This window comes from Xyrauchen texanus, chromosome 13 (assembly GCF_025860055.1).
Source record: "Xyrauchen texanus isolate HMW12.3.18 chromosome 13, RBS_HiC_50CHRs, whole genome shotgun sequence".
Lineage (NCBI taxonomy): Eukaryota > Metazoa > Chordata > Actinopteri > Cypriniformes > Catostomidae > Xyrauchen > Xyrauchen texanus.
Window position 1 is genome coordinate 43,773,203 of NC_068288.1, and position 20,060 is coordinate 43,793,262.

The window sequence follows — 20,060 nt, forward strand, 5'->3', positions numbered from 1 at the left end:
TTCAACCGGGTTCAAGTCTGGGCTCTGGCTGGGCCACTCAAGGACATTCACAGAGTTGTCCCGTAGCCACTCCTTTGTTATCTTGGCTGTGTGCTTAGGGTCGTTGTCCTGTTGGAAGATGAACCTTCGCCCCAGTCTGAGGTCCAGAGCACTCTGGAGCAGGTTTTCATCAAGGATGTCTCTGTACATTGCTGCATTCATCTTTCCATCGATCCTGACTAGTCTCCCAGTTCCTGCCATTAAAAAACATCCCCACAGCATGATGCTGCCACCACCATGCTTCACTGTAGGGATGGTATTGGCCAGGTGATGAGCAGTGCTTGGTTTCCTCCAGACATGATGCTTGCCATTCAGGCCAAAGAGTTCAATCTTTGTTTCATCAGACCAGAGAGTTTTGTTTCTCATGGTCTGAGAGTCCTTCAGGTGCCTTTTGGCAAACTCCATGTGGGCTGTCAAGTGTCTTTTACTGAGGAGTGGCTTCCGTCTGGCCAGTCTACCATACAGAATGACCATCGGGTTCTTGGTCATCTCCCTGACTAAGGCCCTTCTCCCCCGATCGCTCAGTTTGGCCGGGCGGCCAGCTCTAGGAAGAGTCCTGGTGGTTCCAAACTTCTTCCATTTACGGATGATGGAGGCCACTGTGCTCATTGGGACCTTCAATGCTGCGGAAATGTTCTGTACCCTTCCCCAGATCTGTGCCTCAATACAATCGTATCTCGAAGGTCTACAGACAATTCTTTGGACTTCATGGCTTGGTTTGTGATCTGACATGCACTGTTAACTGTGGGACCTTATATAGACAGGTGTGTGCCTTTCCAAATCATGTTCAATCAACTGAATTTAGAACAGGTGGATGCCAATGAAGTTGTAGAAACATCTCAAGGATGATCAGTGGAAATAAGATGCACCTGAGCTCAATTTTGAGTGTCATGGCAAAGGCTGTGAATACTTATGTACATGTGATTTGTTTTGTTTATTTTTAATAAATTTGCAAAGATTTCAAACAAACTTCTTTCACGTTGTCATTATGGGATATTGCTTGTAGAATTTTGAGGAAAATAATGAATTTAATCCATTTTGGAATAAGGCTGTATCATAACAAAACATTTTTTTTTCTTTTTCTGTTTTCATACTATTCTGAAAATTAAAGAGTTGACAAAATTAAAACTTTTTCCATCTTAACACTGGAGCCATTTTTCCCCCCTCAGTTGAAGATAAACTAAACTAAAATGCCAAAATTGATCCCACAATTTTTACAGAAATTATAATAATTGAGAATGACGGTGTTGACAAGTTGAAGCTGTGACCGCAGAGACATATACATTGTTTAAAATATGAAAAATATCAACTGTACCAGACCACGTGTCCTACTGTTGCATCCAGCATGAGCAGGAAGTGGGAAAGGGATACTAGGAGTTAAAGCTTATCAGGACATTTTCTGATTTATTCAGGATTTTAAAAATCTGACGCAAAGTGAGGACACTAATTTTTGTAAGACATGTTTTGTCCCTTATCTCAAGAATCAGTGATTATGAGGATTATTAATAATATTAGTATTAGTAGAAATATAATTAATATTATAATCAGTATTTACTGATTAGCTCATTATTATTATTATTATTATGCATATATGGGTAAGCGAGAAAGAGTTAAAGTGCTCAATATCACGCACGCAGACCGTATTCACCTAAACAATTACGTACGTTTTCTCTGTAAGCGCCTCTCGTAGCCCCTTCGTTAATGGCGTCAGTATCCGAGATGTGCTCGGCTTTAGAAAAATGAAGCGCAGACGAACATATCTCTTGTAATAAAGCGCCGGGTTTCCATTCGCGGAGTTTGCATCTCCAGTTCTCGGCGGTTCAACTTCCGATCTCAGTCGTGACGCTCAGCCCGAGCCCAGAGATGATGAAGCTCAAGTCAAACCAGACTCGCACGTATGATGGAGACGGGTTTAAGAAGCGGGCCGCCTGCCTGTGCTTCAGGAGCGACACCGAGGAGGAGGTGAGTGAGTACCGGTGGAACGGACCGCAACCGGGAGAACGCGGAACGGGGATCGTGCATGCGTCTGTCAACGCGTCAACTGGCCGCATGGGGCTTAATATCTAAAAAGCCTCACTTTTAAACGCGAGTTAGCATCTTGGTAGTAGCGGATTGACTGAAATTAGTAGTTAGCATCGCGTTAAAGCGACGCGACCTGATAAACTGGATCGTTTTAATTAAAATGAAAATAAAACAAGCTGTCAACGCCGCTAGCATTCTGGTTGGTCGCGTCGTTCTCAGTTAGCATGCGGCTCAACAGGCCTGAGCTAAACTAAATCTCAGTGTATTCTCAGAATAGTTAAATGATGCCATATTTTGTATTACTATCACGTAACACGGTATTGCCACGGGTTTTGTACATGTAACTATGGTATTTCAATGGTTTTTGGATATTTTCCATGGGAATAACAGTGTTTTGGACATGTACCATGGTAATACACTGGTATTCTTTGAAGTAGCCAACCATGGTATTACCATATTTTACCATCCCTGTACATGGCATCACCACAGTACATTTTGGAAAGAAAATTTCAGTCTGTTCTTAGAATGATCCCTCATTTAAGGATGCCTTCTGTTTTCATGGTAATACCAATGTTTTGGTCTTGTGCTATGATAATACCCTGCTATGTTTTGAAGTTCTTGGACCACCATAGCATATATGAAAGTACCATGGTATTACCATCTTTTACCATCCTTGTACATGGCATCACCACAATACTTTTTTGTAAGAAAAATCTCAGTCTGTTCTCAGAATGGTCGCCTTCATTTTACATCATGTGCCATGGTATTACAATGGCTTTTGGAAATACAAACCACGGTAATACCCATGTTTTGGACTCAAACCATGGTAATACCCTGGTGGTCTTTGAAGTTCTTTAGAGCACCATGATATACAGTATATCAAAGTACCATAGTATTACCATCTTTTACCATCCCTGTACTATGGCATCACCACAGTACTTTTTTTATTTTATTTATTTTTGCAAGGAAAATCTCAGTCTGTTTTCAGAATCTTTCCTTTTTTAAAGGATGCCATCGGTTTTCATCATGTACTATGGTAATGCCATGTTTGTAGACTTATACCAAAGTAATACCGGTGTTTTGGATTTGTACCAAGGTAATATCCTGATATTCTTTGACGTACTTTGGAGTAATATGGCGTTTATCAAAGAACCATTGTATTTTAATCCTGCCAGGTCTCCTAAGCAACCAAATTGGCCCAGTTGCAAGGGAGGGTAGAGTAACATGGGGTAACCTCCTCGTGGTCACGATTAGGGGTTCTCACTCTCAATGGGGCGTGTGGTAAGTTGTGCGCGGATTGTGGCGAGTAGCATGAGCCTCCACATGCTGTGAGTCTCAAAGGTGTCATGCACAATGAGCCATGTGTTAATATGTGTGGATCGACGGTCTCAGAAGCGAAGGCAACTGAGACTTGTCCTCCGCCACCTGGATTGAGGTGAGTAACCGCACCACCATGAGGCCCTACTAAGTAGTTGGAATTGGGTATTCCAAATTGGGAGAAAAGGGGATAAAAAAAATCAAATAAAAGCACCACTGTATTACCATCTATAACTACCATCCCTGTACCATGGTATCACCACAGTACTTTTTGTGACGAAAATCTCAGTCTATTCTCAGAATGGTCCCTTGATAAAGGATGCCATTGGTTTCATGATGTGCCATGGTATTACCATGGTTTTTATACATGTACCAAGGTACAGTATCACTATGGTTTTTGGACATATCATGGTAAAACCAGTGTTTTGGACTTGTCCCCTTGGTTCTTTGGTGCACAATGTCATATATCAAAGTAACATGGTATGACCATGTTTTACCATCCCTGTACCATGGGATCACCACAGTACTTTTTTTTTTTTTTTGCACGGAAAATCTCAGTGTATTCTTAGAATTCCTAAAGCATGGCATGCTATTAAATTTTCAAGACACTTTTGCATCTTTATTGAGGATCAGTAACTAAAAAGTACAAGCTTGTAGTGATCAATGCCTATATGGGTTTTTACAACAACCAATAATATCAAAATGGCCAAATATCGGTTGATTAATTCAGCTGATTTACGGCTTGCCAGACAGACAGAAAACTGTAATTATGTGTTGTGATCTCATAGGTGCTGTTGGTGAGTAGCAGCAGACATCCAGATAAATGGATCGTACCTGGAGGTGGAATGGAGCCTGAGGAAGAGCCCAACGTTGCTGCAGCCCGAGAAGTTTGTGAAGAGGTTTGACCTTTGATAAGCATCTCTCAAAGATATATAAACAGGGTTAAAAGTCATTGAAATTCATTGGTTGAAAAAATGTGGTTCTATTTTGGTAGAAGTCGGTTGGTTGCCTGACTAGTCGAATATCTTAATCGGTCACAAGGAAGCGCTGTGTAATTAAACTGGTTTCAGGTTCAACAAGCAGACTTCTCATGCAGTGGAATAACTGCTTTAAAGGCACAATGCTGCATATTTTTAACTCAGTTTGGCTCTACGCACCTGAAGCCAAGTTATTTTGGTTTGTTTGAGCACAACAACTCCAAGTCCAATTACATAGCTTTACAATTGAATATTTACGTACGTGTATCATATGTTTCTATTGACTCCCTTTAATTTTTATTTAGAGAGCTTTTCAATTGAGTTTTTGCTAGTAAGAGTTGACAAATGATAGAGCTCTGTAATTGGAAATCGTAGTTGTAGAAAATCTATTTTAGAGCTTTTTAATGAAAACATAACTAGTAAAAATGCGATTACAACGAGTAACGCTGGGAGTAATAAAAGCTAAATCGGCTTGCCATAATTTCTACGAGTAATGACATCATTTTTTTATATCAAGAATGAGCATTCTATCTTATTGAATTGTTGATATCATTTATGGCAAAAGGACTTGCAGTACAGCACAGCATGCTGTCAGTACGTTAATTAAAGCACTTATATACCAGTTAGTTATTAGACAACAAGTCTGTCATAGTGACCCAAACGTAATGGTTACCATGTAAAATTTGTCAACTTGCATATTAAATGCACTGTAAAATATTTTATTGAAGGTAAAGCATAAATCCGACTTCAACCTTGTTTTATCCTCAGATCAGTTCCATTGTGCAAGCATTGAATATCCTTTTCTCATGAGGATAAGTGGTTATGATCTGTCAGCTGATTCCTTCCACACTTCTGTCTTACAAATGATACTTTCACTGGCCAACTGACAGACTGCAATAACCACGACGCTCAGTCTATGAGGACGATCGCATTACAGCCGAGTTTTAAAGGGCATTAAACTCCGGTTAAGTTCTGCTTTTCACACCTCAACTGCTGTGCAGACAGACAGTTGCCAAAAGCGTAACATTAACACATGTGGAAGCAACCATAGACCATAAACACACCATGACAAAATGTCAAAGACGTTCAACTGTACTATATTTTTGCGAATGTTTATTTGTCTTGATGAAGCTTTTGATTTTGATCTGATCTTGGTCATGTATATTTAGGACTAAATTTAGACCACGACTGACGACAATTAACTACTGAAAGCTGAAGTCACTGGCCATGTTAGGGACTTGACATTTGCCCTAAAGTGTTGTGATGGATTACTATCACTCAGGACTGATTTAGACTGCCACTGACTGAAGAATGCACTCATGTTCTTTTTATTTATGTATTTATTTTTTTACCTCAAATACCTTGAAAGTTCAGCTGTGAAATGAACATGTTGATTCCAACATTCAATGGTTCGGCATTGACAAAGCAAACTGAAGAACCTGACCACACAGTAATGACTATCTTTTACGTTTGCGACAATAAAAAATAGGCTTACTTCACTTTGTTGGAAGACTCAGTCAAAGTTCTTGCTTTAGAATATCTGAAGCTCACGAAGAGTGGAAACCATTATGGGTTTATCCAATGGCTATGTCTACATTAGAGGTTTTACAGATTAATCGTCCTGATCGTTTCTTTGTGGTACTATTGTTATCTGTAAAAATCTTACATTAGAGATAAACTGATATACGGTTTTTACCAATGAATCGGTGCCAATAGTTTTAGAACTATCGTTATCAGCAAAAATCTATGCCGAAAGCTGCCGATAGTTTATTTTATTCCTCTGTGTTCTAAATTGAAGTGAGGTAACCTAGATATCCATCTTCATCAGAGCCAAGTCTCTGTCATTTCAAAATAAGAGTCCACTATGTATTTTGGGATTTTTTTGAAAGTTAAAATGTCCTGCGTTATGCACCAAACTTAATTTTTCTGGTTATTATTGGAATTATGTTGGGAAAAAAAATGGGATTTCATTCATTATGAACTCTATATCTGTGTTTTTTTTACATTCTATAAATAGATTTTAGAAGACCACGGTTCCAACGGATCCTTAAAATGTCTTAAAGGTGGGGTATGTGATTTGCAAAACGGCCGGCAGATTTTGAAAATACACAACTCTAAGGTCCTACCTTCTCTCCTCCAACGCTGGCCCTGACTCCACCCATTCGAAAAACATGGACGCGCAATCATGCACGAGCGAAAACTCAGATGCGCAGTGTTCTAGACTCACTAGTCAAACAGTGCATTCACCTGTCAGACAATTTTTCAGAGCAAATTGTTGACACAGCAGGAGGAGGGGGTCGCATACCACTCTTGAAAGGTGTAGAGCTGATTTTCTCATAACTGTAAAAAAAAAGAACATCGCCAGCCCTGGCGTCTGTACAGCGGTCTTCTATTCAAAACAGGATTCATAGAAATGTGGAACAACCCCACTAGCACTATAAAAGCTCTATTCTCCATACATAAATACAATCGCTTCCTGTTACTGGGTCACGAGCTTTGAGTATGCGCATCGAACGGGACATGCGCGCCAGAGTGGTGGGGGGAGGGGGCATGGTACGACCGTTTGATTGACACATTTTCTGTCCAATGATTCTAGATGGTCTTGAAAATGATTGGCTGGAGTTTTTCGAGTCCTGCCCGTTCCACAGATGATTAAATTGCTTAATTTTCATTTCAGTGCTTCTAATTTACAGCCAGTAAGTGGGTTAGGAATAGGATTTCAAGTTATTTTGAAAAAATGGTCAAAAAAAAAATCACATACCCCACCTTTAATTTGTATTTAAAGAGGTCTTAAATTTGGAGGCGGAAAGAGAGTAATCTTGATATTACCTAATGTAATTATCAAACTTCAATTCAAATATGATTTCATTAAATAATTGCATGCGACGCCACCTTCAACGTGAAAACGCGGCACTGTTGTATTTCTTCAAGCACTCTGGGGTGTTTCCATCTGTTGCAGAGCAGTTTGCAATCATTAGGCCATATTGTGACAAAGTTTACTTTTAATTGTTTATATTGTAATACGTTGTGGATTATTGAAGGAGTTTACATTTTATTTCCCTTTTCTGTTTGAATGAGCTCCTGGAAAAAGGGAAGCACTTGCATTTCAAAATAAGAGTCTCTGTTGTGTTTCATTCTTTAAAATGAAAAGTTTTGCTCTACGAGTCAATATATATATATATATTTCCACTAATTAATGGTATTTTGGTTGCACCATAAACTGCATCTGGAATTTAATTCAATTTGGACTCTTTCAGCCTCTGTTTGGCCCTCCCCATCACAGGAAATAAAGACTAAGAACATTTAATATAGGCTACCAAATTTAAAGTATTGGCAGATGAATTGCCTTTATTCCAATATATTATCGTATCAGCAAAATCCAATATTGGTCGACCTCTAATTTGTATTTATTTATTTATATAATGGTACATAAACCAATTTTAATGTGATATATATGTGGAAAACATGTATTTTAAACTTTTTTACATTGTGAGTTTGTTTTGATATGGTGATAAAGTATTAATTTTATATGTTCATGTCTTCAAAAATGTCTTAAATTTGTGCAGCAACCCTGAAGACTATTGGCCGATTAATTGGTTATTGACCTTTTCCACCTCCTTAGTTATTGGTATAAGCAAATCTAGAAAAATCGGTCAACCTCTAATCTTCATAGGTTATATTATGCTGATATATGATAAACACAATTTGAACTAATAGCAAATGAGACGTATTAAAAATGGTGGCTTACATGTATATGTTGGATTTAATTTGAAAAAATAAAATGTGCATTGACTATTGACAAAGCGGTCGTTGACAAAGTGGAACTGCTGCGCTACCATACAGACACCGTGATTGGCCAATGCCAATAATCTTAAAATGACCAAATATAGATTTAATTGGTCTCTCATTTATTTTTAACAATTTATTTAAAAAAAAAAAAAAAAAAAAAATTTCATAGTAACTATTGACAGTCACAACAAAGAATATTTTCTGGGGGTGCTTAGAAACAGTTTATGACAATGAGTTTATCCATTCATTTTTTTGATAGGCTGGAGTCAAGGGCACTTTAGGAAGACTTGTAGGAATATTTGAGGTAAGTCAAACTAATATGAGAAAACTAGTTATTATTACACTGGTAATAATGTTTTATTTGTTAACTTTATCGAACTAAAGTTAACATGAACAATACTTTTTCATCACTATTTTACCTTGTTTATGTTAATATCAACATATACTAAGTTGCGTACTGTATGTTAACATTAGTTGTTTCATTATGAACTAACATGACCTACCAATGAACAATTATGTTTTTTTATAAATGAACTAAAAGCTTTAATATTATTCAATGTTATATGATGATCCTTAATGCATTTACAAATGTTAACAAAGAGAACTTTATTGTAATCCGTTTCTGATACACATCTGCAGTGTACATGACGTTTTTAATTTCATTTTGTTCTTTATTCAGAATCGAGATAGGAAACACCGAACGTATGTCTACGTTCTCATCGTAACCGAAGTTCTGGAGGACTGGGAAGATTCAGTAAATATTGGTTAGTAAATTAGAATAATTATTTTTGAGTAAACCTCTATGAACACATTTACATGCAAATACTTTTCCAGTTCAGGCCCATATACTAGTTAAACATTCATTCCAAAAAACAGGTTTACATGCTCTACAGCAATTGGAAAATTCTTGTTTACATGACAAACATGACAAGCCAACATATTCTGAATAAACTAAAACATGCATGCTCATGTTTGAATACAAGTAGATGTAAGTAAATAAATCAAATAAAACACACACATATATATACTGTATGTATTCATTATTATAAATAATATACATAAATTATATTTATAATAAATATAAACATATTTAATAGAAATATATATAAATATTAATTTAATGTGGAAGTTCCAAATGGGTTGTTTAAACCTAAGCATATGCCAACTGTTTTATTCAGATTTCTAGTACCTGGAATATTGACATTTATTTTTATATATTTATATTTAAGTATTAAGCATAAACAGTATAATGAATTTATTTAATCTTACAGTATACTGTATGTACTGTGCATATATTAGGTTGAATCTCACTAAACCTATTTGACTCCAAAATCAAAAGCAACAAATAAGACCTTTTATTTTGCATAGAAAAAAAAAGCCTATTTTTGACATTGTGACATTATTTCATGTGTTATGCACATTTTACCCACCCCCAATTCTAAATACTGCAATGCAAAAAATTATATATTATTGAAATGAAGTATTTATACATCACAGCAGTACTCAGTTTGTACGTTCCTTTATTTATTTTTTACATTTTAATTACAGTAATCATTGTTCAAAACATATTTTTACTGTTACTGTGATGAGAATCATCATTGAATATAATATTAATAGTAAAAGTAAAATATCCGCATGCATTGCAGTATTGAGAATTGGGAGGCAAAATGTGTTAAAGTGTCCTGAAAATAATGTCAGATCAAAAAAACAAATATGGTCCTACATTTTTATTGGATTTTTACGGCTTTTTTACATTAATTTAATGTAACATATTATTGTAGATTATGTATTTATTTGGGGTTAGACATTGAACATTTATACCAGTTGATTTGTAACACCCTTAAACCTCTTGTAACACCTGCTTTTCTTTATTGTTTTGACAGGGAGAAAAAGGGAATGGTTTAAAATTGACGATGCCATACAAGTGTTGCAGTGTCACAAGCCAGTACAGGCCACCTACTTCAAGGCTCTTCATGAAGGTTGTCTGAACAGTAATGGGGCACCTCTAGTGGCCACGATAGGCGGAGACCTGTCGTCCACCTACAGCATTAATCAGAGCTCCGTCTCTGATATCAGATAACTAATGCAAAACAGCGACACTCCGGATGCTTCCGTCGCCGCTCTCGCTCTTATTCTGATTCTTTTTTTCTTAATTGTCAGGAAAGTAGCACAAAAGTCACAAGTGTTGGTTGAATATTCAAAACGATGTTTTGTAAATGTTATCTTTCCACTATCTCCTGTTTCATTTTTGTTTTATGCGGACTGTTGCATGAAACCCACGACCCACGTACTTTTAGTGCCCTCTATGCGACCCAAGTGTGAGATTAAACGAATGCAAGAACTACTTTTTACTGTTGTGATGTAAAGATATACACATGGTGCGTTAGCATGTGGCTTTCAGTATTTTTACACATTCATTTTCCTCTGCGTGTGTATGTGTGAGCGAGCGCCAATTTGTTTTTGTTAACGAATGCGTTTATAAGAGAACATGAATGCGTGGATCTGTGAGAAGTTATTAGTTTTGCATGAGCAATGGTATTTATTTGTCCTATGAGATTGTGTGATGCGATGAATGGTTAACTTGTACTTCATGTTAAATAGGTGTTCTGAACTTCTTGTAAATATCGTACAGGCCTCCAAAAACACATAGGGTTTAAGTTAAATACCTGATTAGACTGGAGCTTAATTGTACGATTTTACACTTTTTGATCTAGAATTTTTCCACAGCAAATGTTTGACAGACTTTGTGTTTATTGTAAAATCTGAAATCAATCCCAGAGGTTAATTATGCTATGATATGGTGTCAGAAAGATTCGGCAGGTTTTCCGACTTTATGCTGTTATGCTTATCTGTTGTACGTTTTTATATATTTTTTAAGTCAACATGAAATCAAAATTTACCCTAGATACTTTCTCAAATGAATGTTCTGGGTTCAATACAAATTAAGCTTAATCAACTGCATTTGCGGCATGTTTATTTGCCAGAACAAAATAATAATTTTGACTCCGACCTTGACAGCAAAAAGGGTAAATATCTGGCTTTGAGTGGAGCACGTACAATGACGTGAATGGGCTCAGTTTATAAACATTTAAATACTCACTATTTAAAGCAATTGTAGCATTTCTTAAATCTGACCAATAGTTAATGCAGTCATTTAATACAGTTGTGTTGATGTCAAAAGGTTTGTCAATAATAGCAAATAACAAAAGATTTGAAAGTCCAAGTCATTCCTGATGGATAAAGTCCCACTCTCCTTTTTATCTCTCATTTGAATATCCTGTTTCACTTGTCCATACATCACACTACGGAAGTAAAACGGTTTGTGAACACACATGGGTTGTTTTGTATTGACTTTCATTTTGGCTAAATTGCCATACGGACGAGAAGAAAATGAAGCATAGTTCAGGACAAAAGGGCGATTTGAATAGAGATTGAGACTGAATAGGTGGGCTGAAGCGATTAGTCGATGTTATCGACAACAGTAATAAATTGTCGACAAATTTTCGTGGTCGAATAGTCGTTTTTTTTCTCATTTAACGTAACGTGAGATCACATTAAACTCTAATGATTGCACTCAAGAGGAGCACTGCAGTTCACATCTGATTGAGGAGAGAAGGAATTACACAGATCACAGTCCAGACGCGCACTAAACTTTCCAAACAGCTTCAGGTGATGTAGATCGCAAAGAGTGAGGGAATTATAATGCAAAAATACAAAATAAGCGCTCTCATTATGGAATAAGCAGAGCTGGAGCTGCTGCTCCGCTGAAGCAAAACATGCATATCAGAGCGTCTTTAAAAATAAAAATATTTAAAAATATATTAAATTCCTTTAAAAAAGATGCATTCACCTGAAAAGCAGCATATAAGATATTTAAGATACATTCTCTTGAAGTTAGTCTAAATATCTTATATGATGCTTCTCAATTAAATGTATCTTGTTTTAAGGATTTTTAGACCATTTTAGATGGAAAACAAGACAACACCTGAAAACAATAGGATTTTTTGCAGTGAATTTCTTTCACTGAATTAAAGGAAAAAATACTTTTTATTAAGTTTAATTCAGTAATGTCATTTAGAGGTATTTTTAAAAGATGATTTTGTCCTCTTTATTGTTAGCAAGCACTTTTATTACAACCTTTTAAGTCGAGGCAGAAGCTGAATAGTCGTTGAAGAGCTAATGATTCATCGTTGCAATAATCAGCCGAACGTTCGAATAATCGTTAGATTAGTCGATTATCAAAATAATTGTCAGTTGCATCCCTACTGAATTATATATTCTTTTTTGTTTGATGCAATGTGCATTTGCAAAACGGGCCCTAGACTGCAGTAGCTGCTTACCGATTCTTTCGATGTTAGTATCTTTAGAAGACCCCACAAGTTTACTTATTTTAACCTCTCAGTGACTCGACATCCTCATCCACTCTATCATTGCTATACATTAACAACTGGGAGGTTTCAATCAGCATGCACAATTTAATTCAAGGGCAAGCCATGTAACATTTTGTTTTAGCCTAAAAACGTTCAAATATCTTTTCTTTCGAAATGTCAAGTACTTCTTCAAAGCCAAACTGCATGCTTTGTAAACCTTTTGGAAAGCAGCGGTTGGCACAATACTGTGAATTGTGAGCTCTGTAGTTAGCGCAATGTTTTGGTGTCTTTATTTCTCTTGTACAGATCAAAGACAAAACTTCAATGTCAAGCGTTTGTCGTTATGATGTGTAGATATGGTACACTTCAGATCGCTGAGGGTTAGGCTTATTTACTCAACTAAAAGGCATTGTTTTTGCTTGTCTTGGGAGTTTTAAGTGCATTTATGATGAAGCGCACGTCATTCAACATTTCATTAAAAGTTTTTATTGTTAATCTGACTGCTGAGTGAGTAATGATAACCTGAAAATCAGGTTGACTTGCAACAGTGATTTATAAAGTTTACATGCCTGTGATTCGTTTCTATTAACACCGTCAAGGATTTTACAGTTGATTGTGGTTTAAATCTTCCCTTCTACTTCTAGTGTAGCATGCAATACCTATCAACATCTTGTGATTGGTATTTGTGATGACGGCTATTCTATTTTTAATATGTATAGTCAACATGTGGCCCCAACCACAAGAATAAAGTGCACGTATTTTAATGAATGGTCTTTGAGCATGGAGTCAAGTTCCTTCTAGAAAACAAGGATGTGAAATCCAATCTGCTGCATTTAAAGTTTATAGTTCATCATGTGGAACTCATTTCTGGCAAATGTCTCAAAGAGCACCATAAATGTGCCCTGCTTTTAAGGGTTGGACTATGAATGTAAATTTTAATAGGTTATTTCTTTCTTTTGCCACAAATTACAAAACAAATTGCCCAGGTATAGAGTTTTAAGAGATTTAATTGGTTCAGATGGGATGTTGGAACTATGACTGAAATCAGTGTACTCTACGAACTCTCCCATCAAAAGCTGTGACCCTTTCGGTTTCAACACATGTACCCTTCACTGGAATTTTTTTGCTTTTTCATTTTGGGATTGTGAAATCAACCAGTTTGAGAATGTAATATAAATGTGCCAACTAATAAACACCAGTATTTCACTTTAAGGTTTCAGTGATTTTATCCCCATTAAAAAAAAAAGTAAAAAGAACAGTATTTTAAGTCTCTGGCGGGTCTTAAATGACCAGCATGTCCCACCAAACAGAATAAAAATGGATGTTTTTAAACATATGCGTGACTTCCGATCTCAAGAATAATTTTTACATTCCATTTGGTGGACAAAGGGATGAGGAATCAAATCTACTCAGTCCAAATAGGATTTCACACCACTGCTTGACTATTGCAGCCCAAAATGACTGAATTTGTTGCATATTTTCAATTTTTTGTATAATTTTAGATGCCATCTTTGTTTTGCTGTGAAAAGTAGCAAAATAATGTTGTCGACTGTATGAGTGCAAAAACCTGTAAATATAATAGTGCATATCTGAATATGCATTTAGCAACAACAAAAAAATGAATTAATTACACATCAAAATGCCATGCATTTAAGAGATGAAACCCATGATTTGGCTAATATCAGTTCAATGGAAGACCCATCATTTTTATATATAAAAAATGTTATGCCTCAGATAATGCAAGTCTAATAATTAGACCCGTTGCGATTGCCACATCACCTTATAGAAATCATTTGATCTAACTGGGATTGAGATAACTGCAAATTTGAGCACTTCAAATTCTGATCTCAATAAATATAACATGAGAATGTTTTGTCACATTTTCAGTTGCAACTGTGCATTATGTGAACTCCAAATAAATGGACAGTCATCAACCTGGGTGCGTGAATTAAGATTAAATGTTTGCTGAGATTTACACACCCTTATGTGGTCCTGCGAAATCCTTTAGACAAGGGATTTTGATAATGAACATGATAGGATCCCCCTCGAGCATCTAGGCTTTATAATATGGGATGTCCCAGCTAATTTGTAACAGTTGGCAACCATACGTGGAGATGGTAGAATGGCAGATGTGCAGTTGGAGAAGTCTCGGCAGCATCAAGCTTTTCAAGCATTTGTTTGCCAGTGAAACATGTTGAAAAGTTATGTTTACCTCATGCCAACTGTGGAAATTATACAAAATTGCAAGCAATTACAAATAATGCAGCATGTTTTAATTTGCATTTATTTGCAATCGCAAAATCCTGGAGGGACTGACTAATCAATAACATTGGTAATGTATATAAATAATGAGTCAGATGCACGAATAAGTACTTTTGAAAGTTTATTGTACAGATAATGTGAAATATCACTGTGGCTGCTGTCCTCGGCCACGGCCAAAACCACCTCTCTGAAAAAAAAATAAAACAAGAGTGTATTCAAATGGTGAACCTAAATTTGCCCTTTTCCAGCTGAACAGTTCAAGCTTTAATTCTTTCAGGAATCATTCATTTAAATGGCAGTCTAAAAAGTGATTTAACAGCAGTACTTACAAACTGGAATTCTGTGGCTGCACCAGCACCAGCTTCAGCCTTTTTGTCTGCGCCAGCTGTTTGTGCAAATGTACACCTTGTTAGTTTTATGAACTTGAGCAAACCCCCATAAAATAAAGTCTCCAACAAAACCACACGTCATCTAATTCTGTGTTCAGATAAGCAACAAAAATAATATCCGTAGCGAGTCCGCTTAAATCTTTTTAGTTTGCAGTCCGAACAAAGCATTTCAAGAACCCAATCAATTAAAATAAAACCATTTTAAGATGGGTTTCCCAGCAAATTCAAACACTATCCCGCAAGTGTACAGATATGTCCGAATTTTCTCATTTTCACTCACTCTTACAACGTACTGTAAACTACGTGGCATTCGCTATGAAGTGATTTGTGAAGAGTAAATGAGTGAGCAGAAGTAAATGCCATAAGACTTGTCACTTATGTTGTCTAACGAGTTTAGAACCACAGACAGAAGTCAAGCTGGCCAAGAACATTGGTAAAATGCCCAGCTTTCCGACCTCTCTTTTTACATGGATACCAATTCTCAATAGCTGAAGAAAGTCTTGTGGCATTGGACTACAATAGCAACACAAGTAAATACAGCAGAAATAAACAACACCGTCGGAAACAAATTGATCTGATTTCATCACTTACAAAATGACAGTGCAGCACTCATTACTAAATAAGTTAAAAAAAATAAGTAAATAAATAAAAAGGATTTGGGTGCAGTGCAAACATGGCCTCAAACTTTCGACATAGACATATTAGCACCAGTATTTGCTGCACAGAGGCCACATCTAAAGAATGTGCTAACGTCAGTGGTCAGACAGTATGCATTGTGTACTTACGCGGAGCTGCAGACCGCCTGTATGCGTCTCTGTCTCCCTCGCCACGGGCCAGACGAGCCGGTCTCTCTCCCTCAAGACCTGCAAAACACACGTTTGACTAATTGGGTTTGTGGCATTTTAACATCAGCTCTTCCTCTAAATTATACTTCCATATTAATTAATACTACTATGAATGTTATTCGTTCAAATGCTTAAATGGACCATTTAAGCATTTGGGTGAACCTTTAAGATGAGAAAGCAACATTACCCTTGGGGCGTGGTCTGGCGGTCTCTGGGCGGGTCTGGCGGCGGAGGGTGGCAGGCACGATCTCAGGGGGGAGATGCAGGAAGTCCCTTAGGTACTGGATCCCCTCATTGGTCAGGTACCAGTAGAAATGGCGCCAAGCAAACTGCTCTTTGACGTATCCGCATGATTTCAGAGACTGAAAATGGGCAGCACAATCACAACATTGTCACTTTTTGCTGATAATAACTACACAATTATTTCTGCCTGAACGATGCAATTTACAAGTAGAGCCTCTGAACCTTGCATCTACGCTTCAGGGCGTTTTCAGACCTGTAACTCGTTTGAATATTTCAGAAACGGAGGCTAAAATTGTTACAATGTTGATTTTCGTCTTGGTTCAGCTTGCTTTCACAAGGCAACATTTCAAAACGGACCTAAAAGAGCAATCTGTCCACTCATTGGTCAGAATGTTTGTTCGCCATTCCGAATTTAGCTCAAACATCAATATACCAGTTAAAATGATATAGGTCTATCTGTAAAAATGTGAGTATTGTTCGTCACGATTGTGCCACACTGTCACATGGTACAGAACGCACATTCAAGACAGAGGTTGCACCGCAAAATTAACATTATCCATCTCTTGGGATGAATATGAGTTGTAAAATGTACGTCATGTTATTTTTATCCCTCATTAGTTGCTTTTGCATTATTTCTGCATTGAAAAGCTCTAGTCACAGAGCTCTCTCACCATACAAACACATGCAAACAGCAAAAAGAGACAACTCCCATTTTTAAACATGCAATTATTTTAATATAGTCCCCAAAAGCTAAAACTACATTATGAATTACAGTGACAAGCTGACCTGCAGATTCCTTCTCCACAGATCTATCAGGTATGCTCATGGTTTTATAGGGATATTGTTTGGTTCATTGGTCCGATTGCATTCCCAGGCGAACCGCACCAGAGTTAGTTTGCAATCGGACCGAGATTACCTCGTCCAGGTGGTCTCGGACTAATTGTATTGAGCCAGGTGTGAAAATGCCCTTAAAACACACACAACTTCCACTTTTCATTTAACTGAATTCAGAGGAACTACAGGCCATCATTTGTTCAATTGTACTGGATGGCAGAAGTTTAAACTTAACCATTCATAGCACTATAGTGGGGCTGTCGATTTAACGCGTTAATTCAGTGTGATTAATTTGATTAAAAAAAATTACTTAAGTAATCATGTCCCTGGACCGTTTTAAGGAATATTCCTTCCATCGGAGCAATTCGAACTTGAAGTACCACCTATTTTCTCCAGGGGACAGTAAGCGAAACTTCAGCTGTTTGGGCAACACGCTTATACAGAGAACAAACCTCACTCAAAAACAGACAAAAACACATTCTTGCATTCAAACACAGCTTGATGGAGCACAAATACAAATGCAGGGATCTCAAGACGTGTTTTTCTAAGCTTCAAACGGTTTAAATTGACACAGTGACCTAAAAACGTTATGTTTATGACGTAACGCAAACGAGACGCTAAAATAGCGTCTTATGCAGGTGTACATTGACACATCCTTAGACAACCCCTCATAAGCCCTTCAATATAGATAAAAACGTAAAGCTCATCATGAGGTTAAAACGGCTGCAAACATTTATACAAATTCATTATGAGCCAACCAAACAGGGTTGATACCAATTCAGTCAGGTGGCCTCACCTGCATGGCCTTCATGACGTGAAGGTTCGGTACGTTTTTGTCAGCGAGTTCTGGATGTTTGGGGAGATGAACATCTTTCTTGGCCACCATGACGCCCTCTTTAAAGAGGAGCTCATAGATAGCAATGCGGTTCTTCTTGGGCATCAACATCTACACAACAAAAACAGATAAAAATGTGTAGACTTGCACCACCAACAACAACAAAAAGCTGTGGGAATAACACAAAGTCTGAAACATTTTTTGTCTTGACAGCCATAATTTTAATCATACTAAAGAAAGGTCCAAAAGAGCAGCTGATTTATTAAACCAACATCCTTGTTTTATCATACTAAAAGCACTGGTATTATAATTACAAATGTGTGTTACCAGGTTATTAGATGCTAGCATAATGGCAATAACATGCTATCCATAGTGATGCCATACAGAAGCACCACAATCTTGTGTTAATGTGAACGGCATGAATTTAGATGTTTCAAACTCAGTTCCCAAAATACATCTATACACAGTCTACACAAAATAGTTACACTCAGGACCTTCAGGACAAATATGTACCCATTTAAACCCATCCTATGGAGCAAATACATGCTTTCCCCTATTTTAGGTTTGCTGTATTATAGAGCACTGCAGGCCAATTGAATAAATGAAGCTAAAATAGTGTGGATGTGTTGGTATGGATGTCAGAGTGAGTTTGTGTGTGTACTGAGAAATGCGTGTGTAAAAAAACAACAGTGGCATTATATAAACAAACTAATTAAAGAATTAAAATCCTGAAAATGAATGAATATTTGGTACTTATGATCAGGACTGATGTTGGTTAAAATAAAAGTGTCAGTAAAAGTGGAAAATAATATTTTATGGCTATATTTGATGCAGACATTTTAGTCCTCAGAGTAACTTTTTAAATGGACACACAAGGGTTAAATGTGTCCTTGCATTAAACGTCTCTTGCTTTTGGACAGCAAAAGCAAAATAGAAGCAAGAGATTCTAATGAATCCATTCAGCATCCACTGCTAAAAACAAAACGTATGGTCACTGTAACATGATACTCCACAAATACGACTATATGTGGCTAAAAGAACAGAACCATAATAAAGGTCCAAAAAACAATAAATAATGGTAATACTAGTTTTTAAGTTAACATGTTCGTGACTGTATGCCACAGGAAGGTCCAATAATACCATGCCAAGTGAATGGGTATTCACATTAACACGTATGTTGTCAATTTTCTAGCATTTCCTTGCGAAGACCCTTCTCATTTTTTGTGACTATAACGAAATGTGGACAGGAGAACACTAGCTGCTAGCACACAGCGTACATTGACACATATCCTGCCTTAAAAATACTATAAAGCTTGTGTTGTTTTCCTCAAGACTGAGACATATAAATGTGTAAGGGATATCTTTGAAGCAAATACACTCTAAAATACACATTTTATATAGTGATGTTGAGGATTTTGACCGGATTTTCGGCTCTTGTTTCAGCCTACCTTTACGCTTGCTGAGAGACCGGAGCCGAAAAGAACGTCATCCGCTGTTCTTCCTGTATTGTTCGACAGCGCTTGAAAAAGCCACGTGTGAATTGCGCAGCGCCACCTACTGAACTGGAGGTGATATTTCAACGCGCTTGTTTCACACATACACACACAAAATTTAAAGAGTTACACATTTCAGTATCATAACAAATGTCCATCTAATTGAATTGTGTAATCTTTAACAGAATGGAATAATAAAAAAAGGTTGTAAATTAAACAAAATGTTTGTTTTAAAGTTTGATTGATTTACTTTTATTAAAAATGACACTTCAAAAAGTGATTTATGATTTTAAAAAAATAAAATGTAAATGTGTAAATCATTTAATTTAAATGCATATTTTTATGCAAATTAAATACAATTGAAACAACTATTATTTCTTTCTAAAAACAGAGAAAAAAAATGTTTAACCAAAAATGAGATGGAAACTAAATTTCACTCCCAGACACCTAAAATATGTTCCAAATTGTGTTTGGCATTGTTTACTAAAATTCAATATCAAGAGAGATGCAGGTAATGTAATAATGTCAGTAATATGTCCCTAAAACAAACATCAACTGCTTTGACAACAATGCATATGACAATAATGACAATGACAATACTGTCCATCAGATAATGATGTCTCAGTCCTGCCTGGACAAAGTTAA

At 36.7% G+C, this 20,060-nt stretch overlaps 2 protein-coding genes across 2 annotated transcripts; one reads left to right on the plus strand and one right to left on the minus strand.

Moving 5' to 3' along the window:
• The first annotated feature begins 1,680 nt into the window (after nucleotides 1-1,680).
• LOC127654445 (diphosphoinositol polyphosphate phosphohydrolase 1-like) lies at nucleotides 1,681-13,715 on the plus strand. The gene is made up of 5 exons (XM_052141645.1): nucleotides 1,681-2,001; nucleotides 4,167-4,277; nucleotides 8,404-8,448; nucleotides 8,824-8,908; nucleotides 10,028-13,715. The coding sequence occupies exons 1-5, from the start codon at nucleotides 1,903-1,905 to the stop codon at nucleotides 10,222-10,224; spliced, it is 537 nt and encodes a 178-aa protein (XP_051997605.1). The 5' UTR covers nucleotides 1,681-1,902; the 3' UTR covers nucleotides 10,225-13,715.
• Nucleotides 13,716-14,884: 1,169 nt separating this feature from the next.
• Nucleotides 14,885-19,436, minus strand: LOC127654447 (40S ribosomal protein S10). Its single transcript, XM_052141648.1, has 6 exons — nucleotides 19,371-19,436; nucleotides 17,884-18,033; nucleotides 16,198-16,372; nucleotides 15,951-16,028; nucleotides 15,106-15,161; nucleotides 14,885-14,963 (listed from the first exon to the last, which is right to left on the minus strand). The coding sequence occupies exons 2-6, from the start codon at nucleotides 18,031-18,033 to the stop codon at nucleotides 14,922-14,924; spliced, it is 501 nt and encodes a 166-aa protein (XP_051997608.1). The 5' UTR covers nucleotides 19,371-19,436; the 3' UTR covers nucleotides 14,885-14,921.
• Nucleotides 19,437-20,060: the final 624 nt, after the last annotated feature.

What these genes read in the sequence shown, in the direction of transcription:
- LOC127654445 (XM_052141645.1), top strand. Translation starts at nt 1,903, where the DNA reads ATGATGAAGCTCAAGTCAAACCAGACTCGCACGTATGATGGAGACGGG. An exon ending in GGAGCGACACCGAGGAGGAG is followed by an intron (nt 2,002 to 4,166) that starts GTGAGTGAGTAC and finishes GTGATCTCATAG; the next exon opens with GTGCTGTTGGTGAGTAGCAG. An exon ending in GGAAGATTCAGTAAATATTG is followed by an intron (nt 8,909 to 10,027) that starts GTTAGTAAATTA and finishes TTGTTTTGACAG; the next exon opens with GGAGAAAAAGGGAATGGTTT.
- LOC127654447 (XM_052141648.1), bottom strand. Translation starts at nt 18,033, where the DNA reads ATGTTGATGCCCAAGAAGAACCGCATTGCTATCTATGAGCTCCTCTTT. An exon ending in ACGTCATGAAGGCCATGCAG is followed by an intron (nt 16,373 to 17,883) that starts GTGAGGCCACCT and finishes GCCCATTTTCAG; the next exon opens with TCTCTGAAATCATGCGGATA. An exon ending in CGCCAGACCACGCCCCAAGG is followed by an intron (nt 16,029 to 16,197) that starts GTAATGTTGCTT and finishes TGTGTTTTGCAG; the next exon opens with GTCTTGAGGGAGAGAGACCG.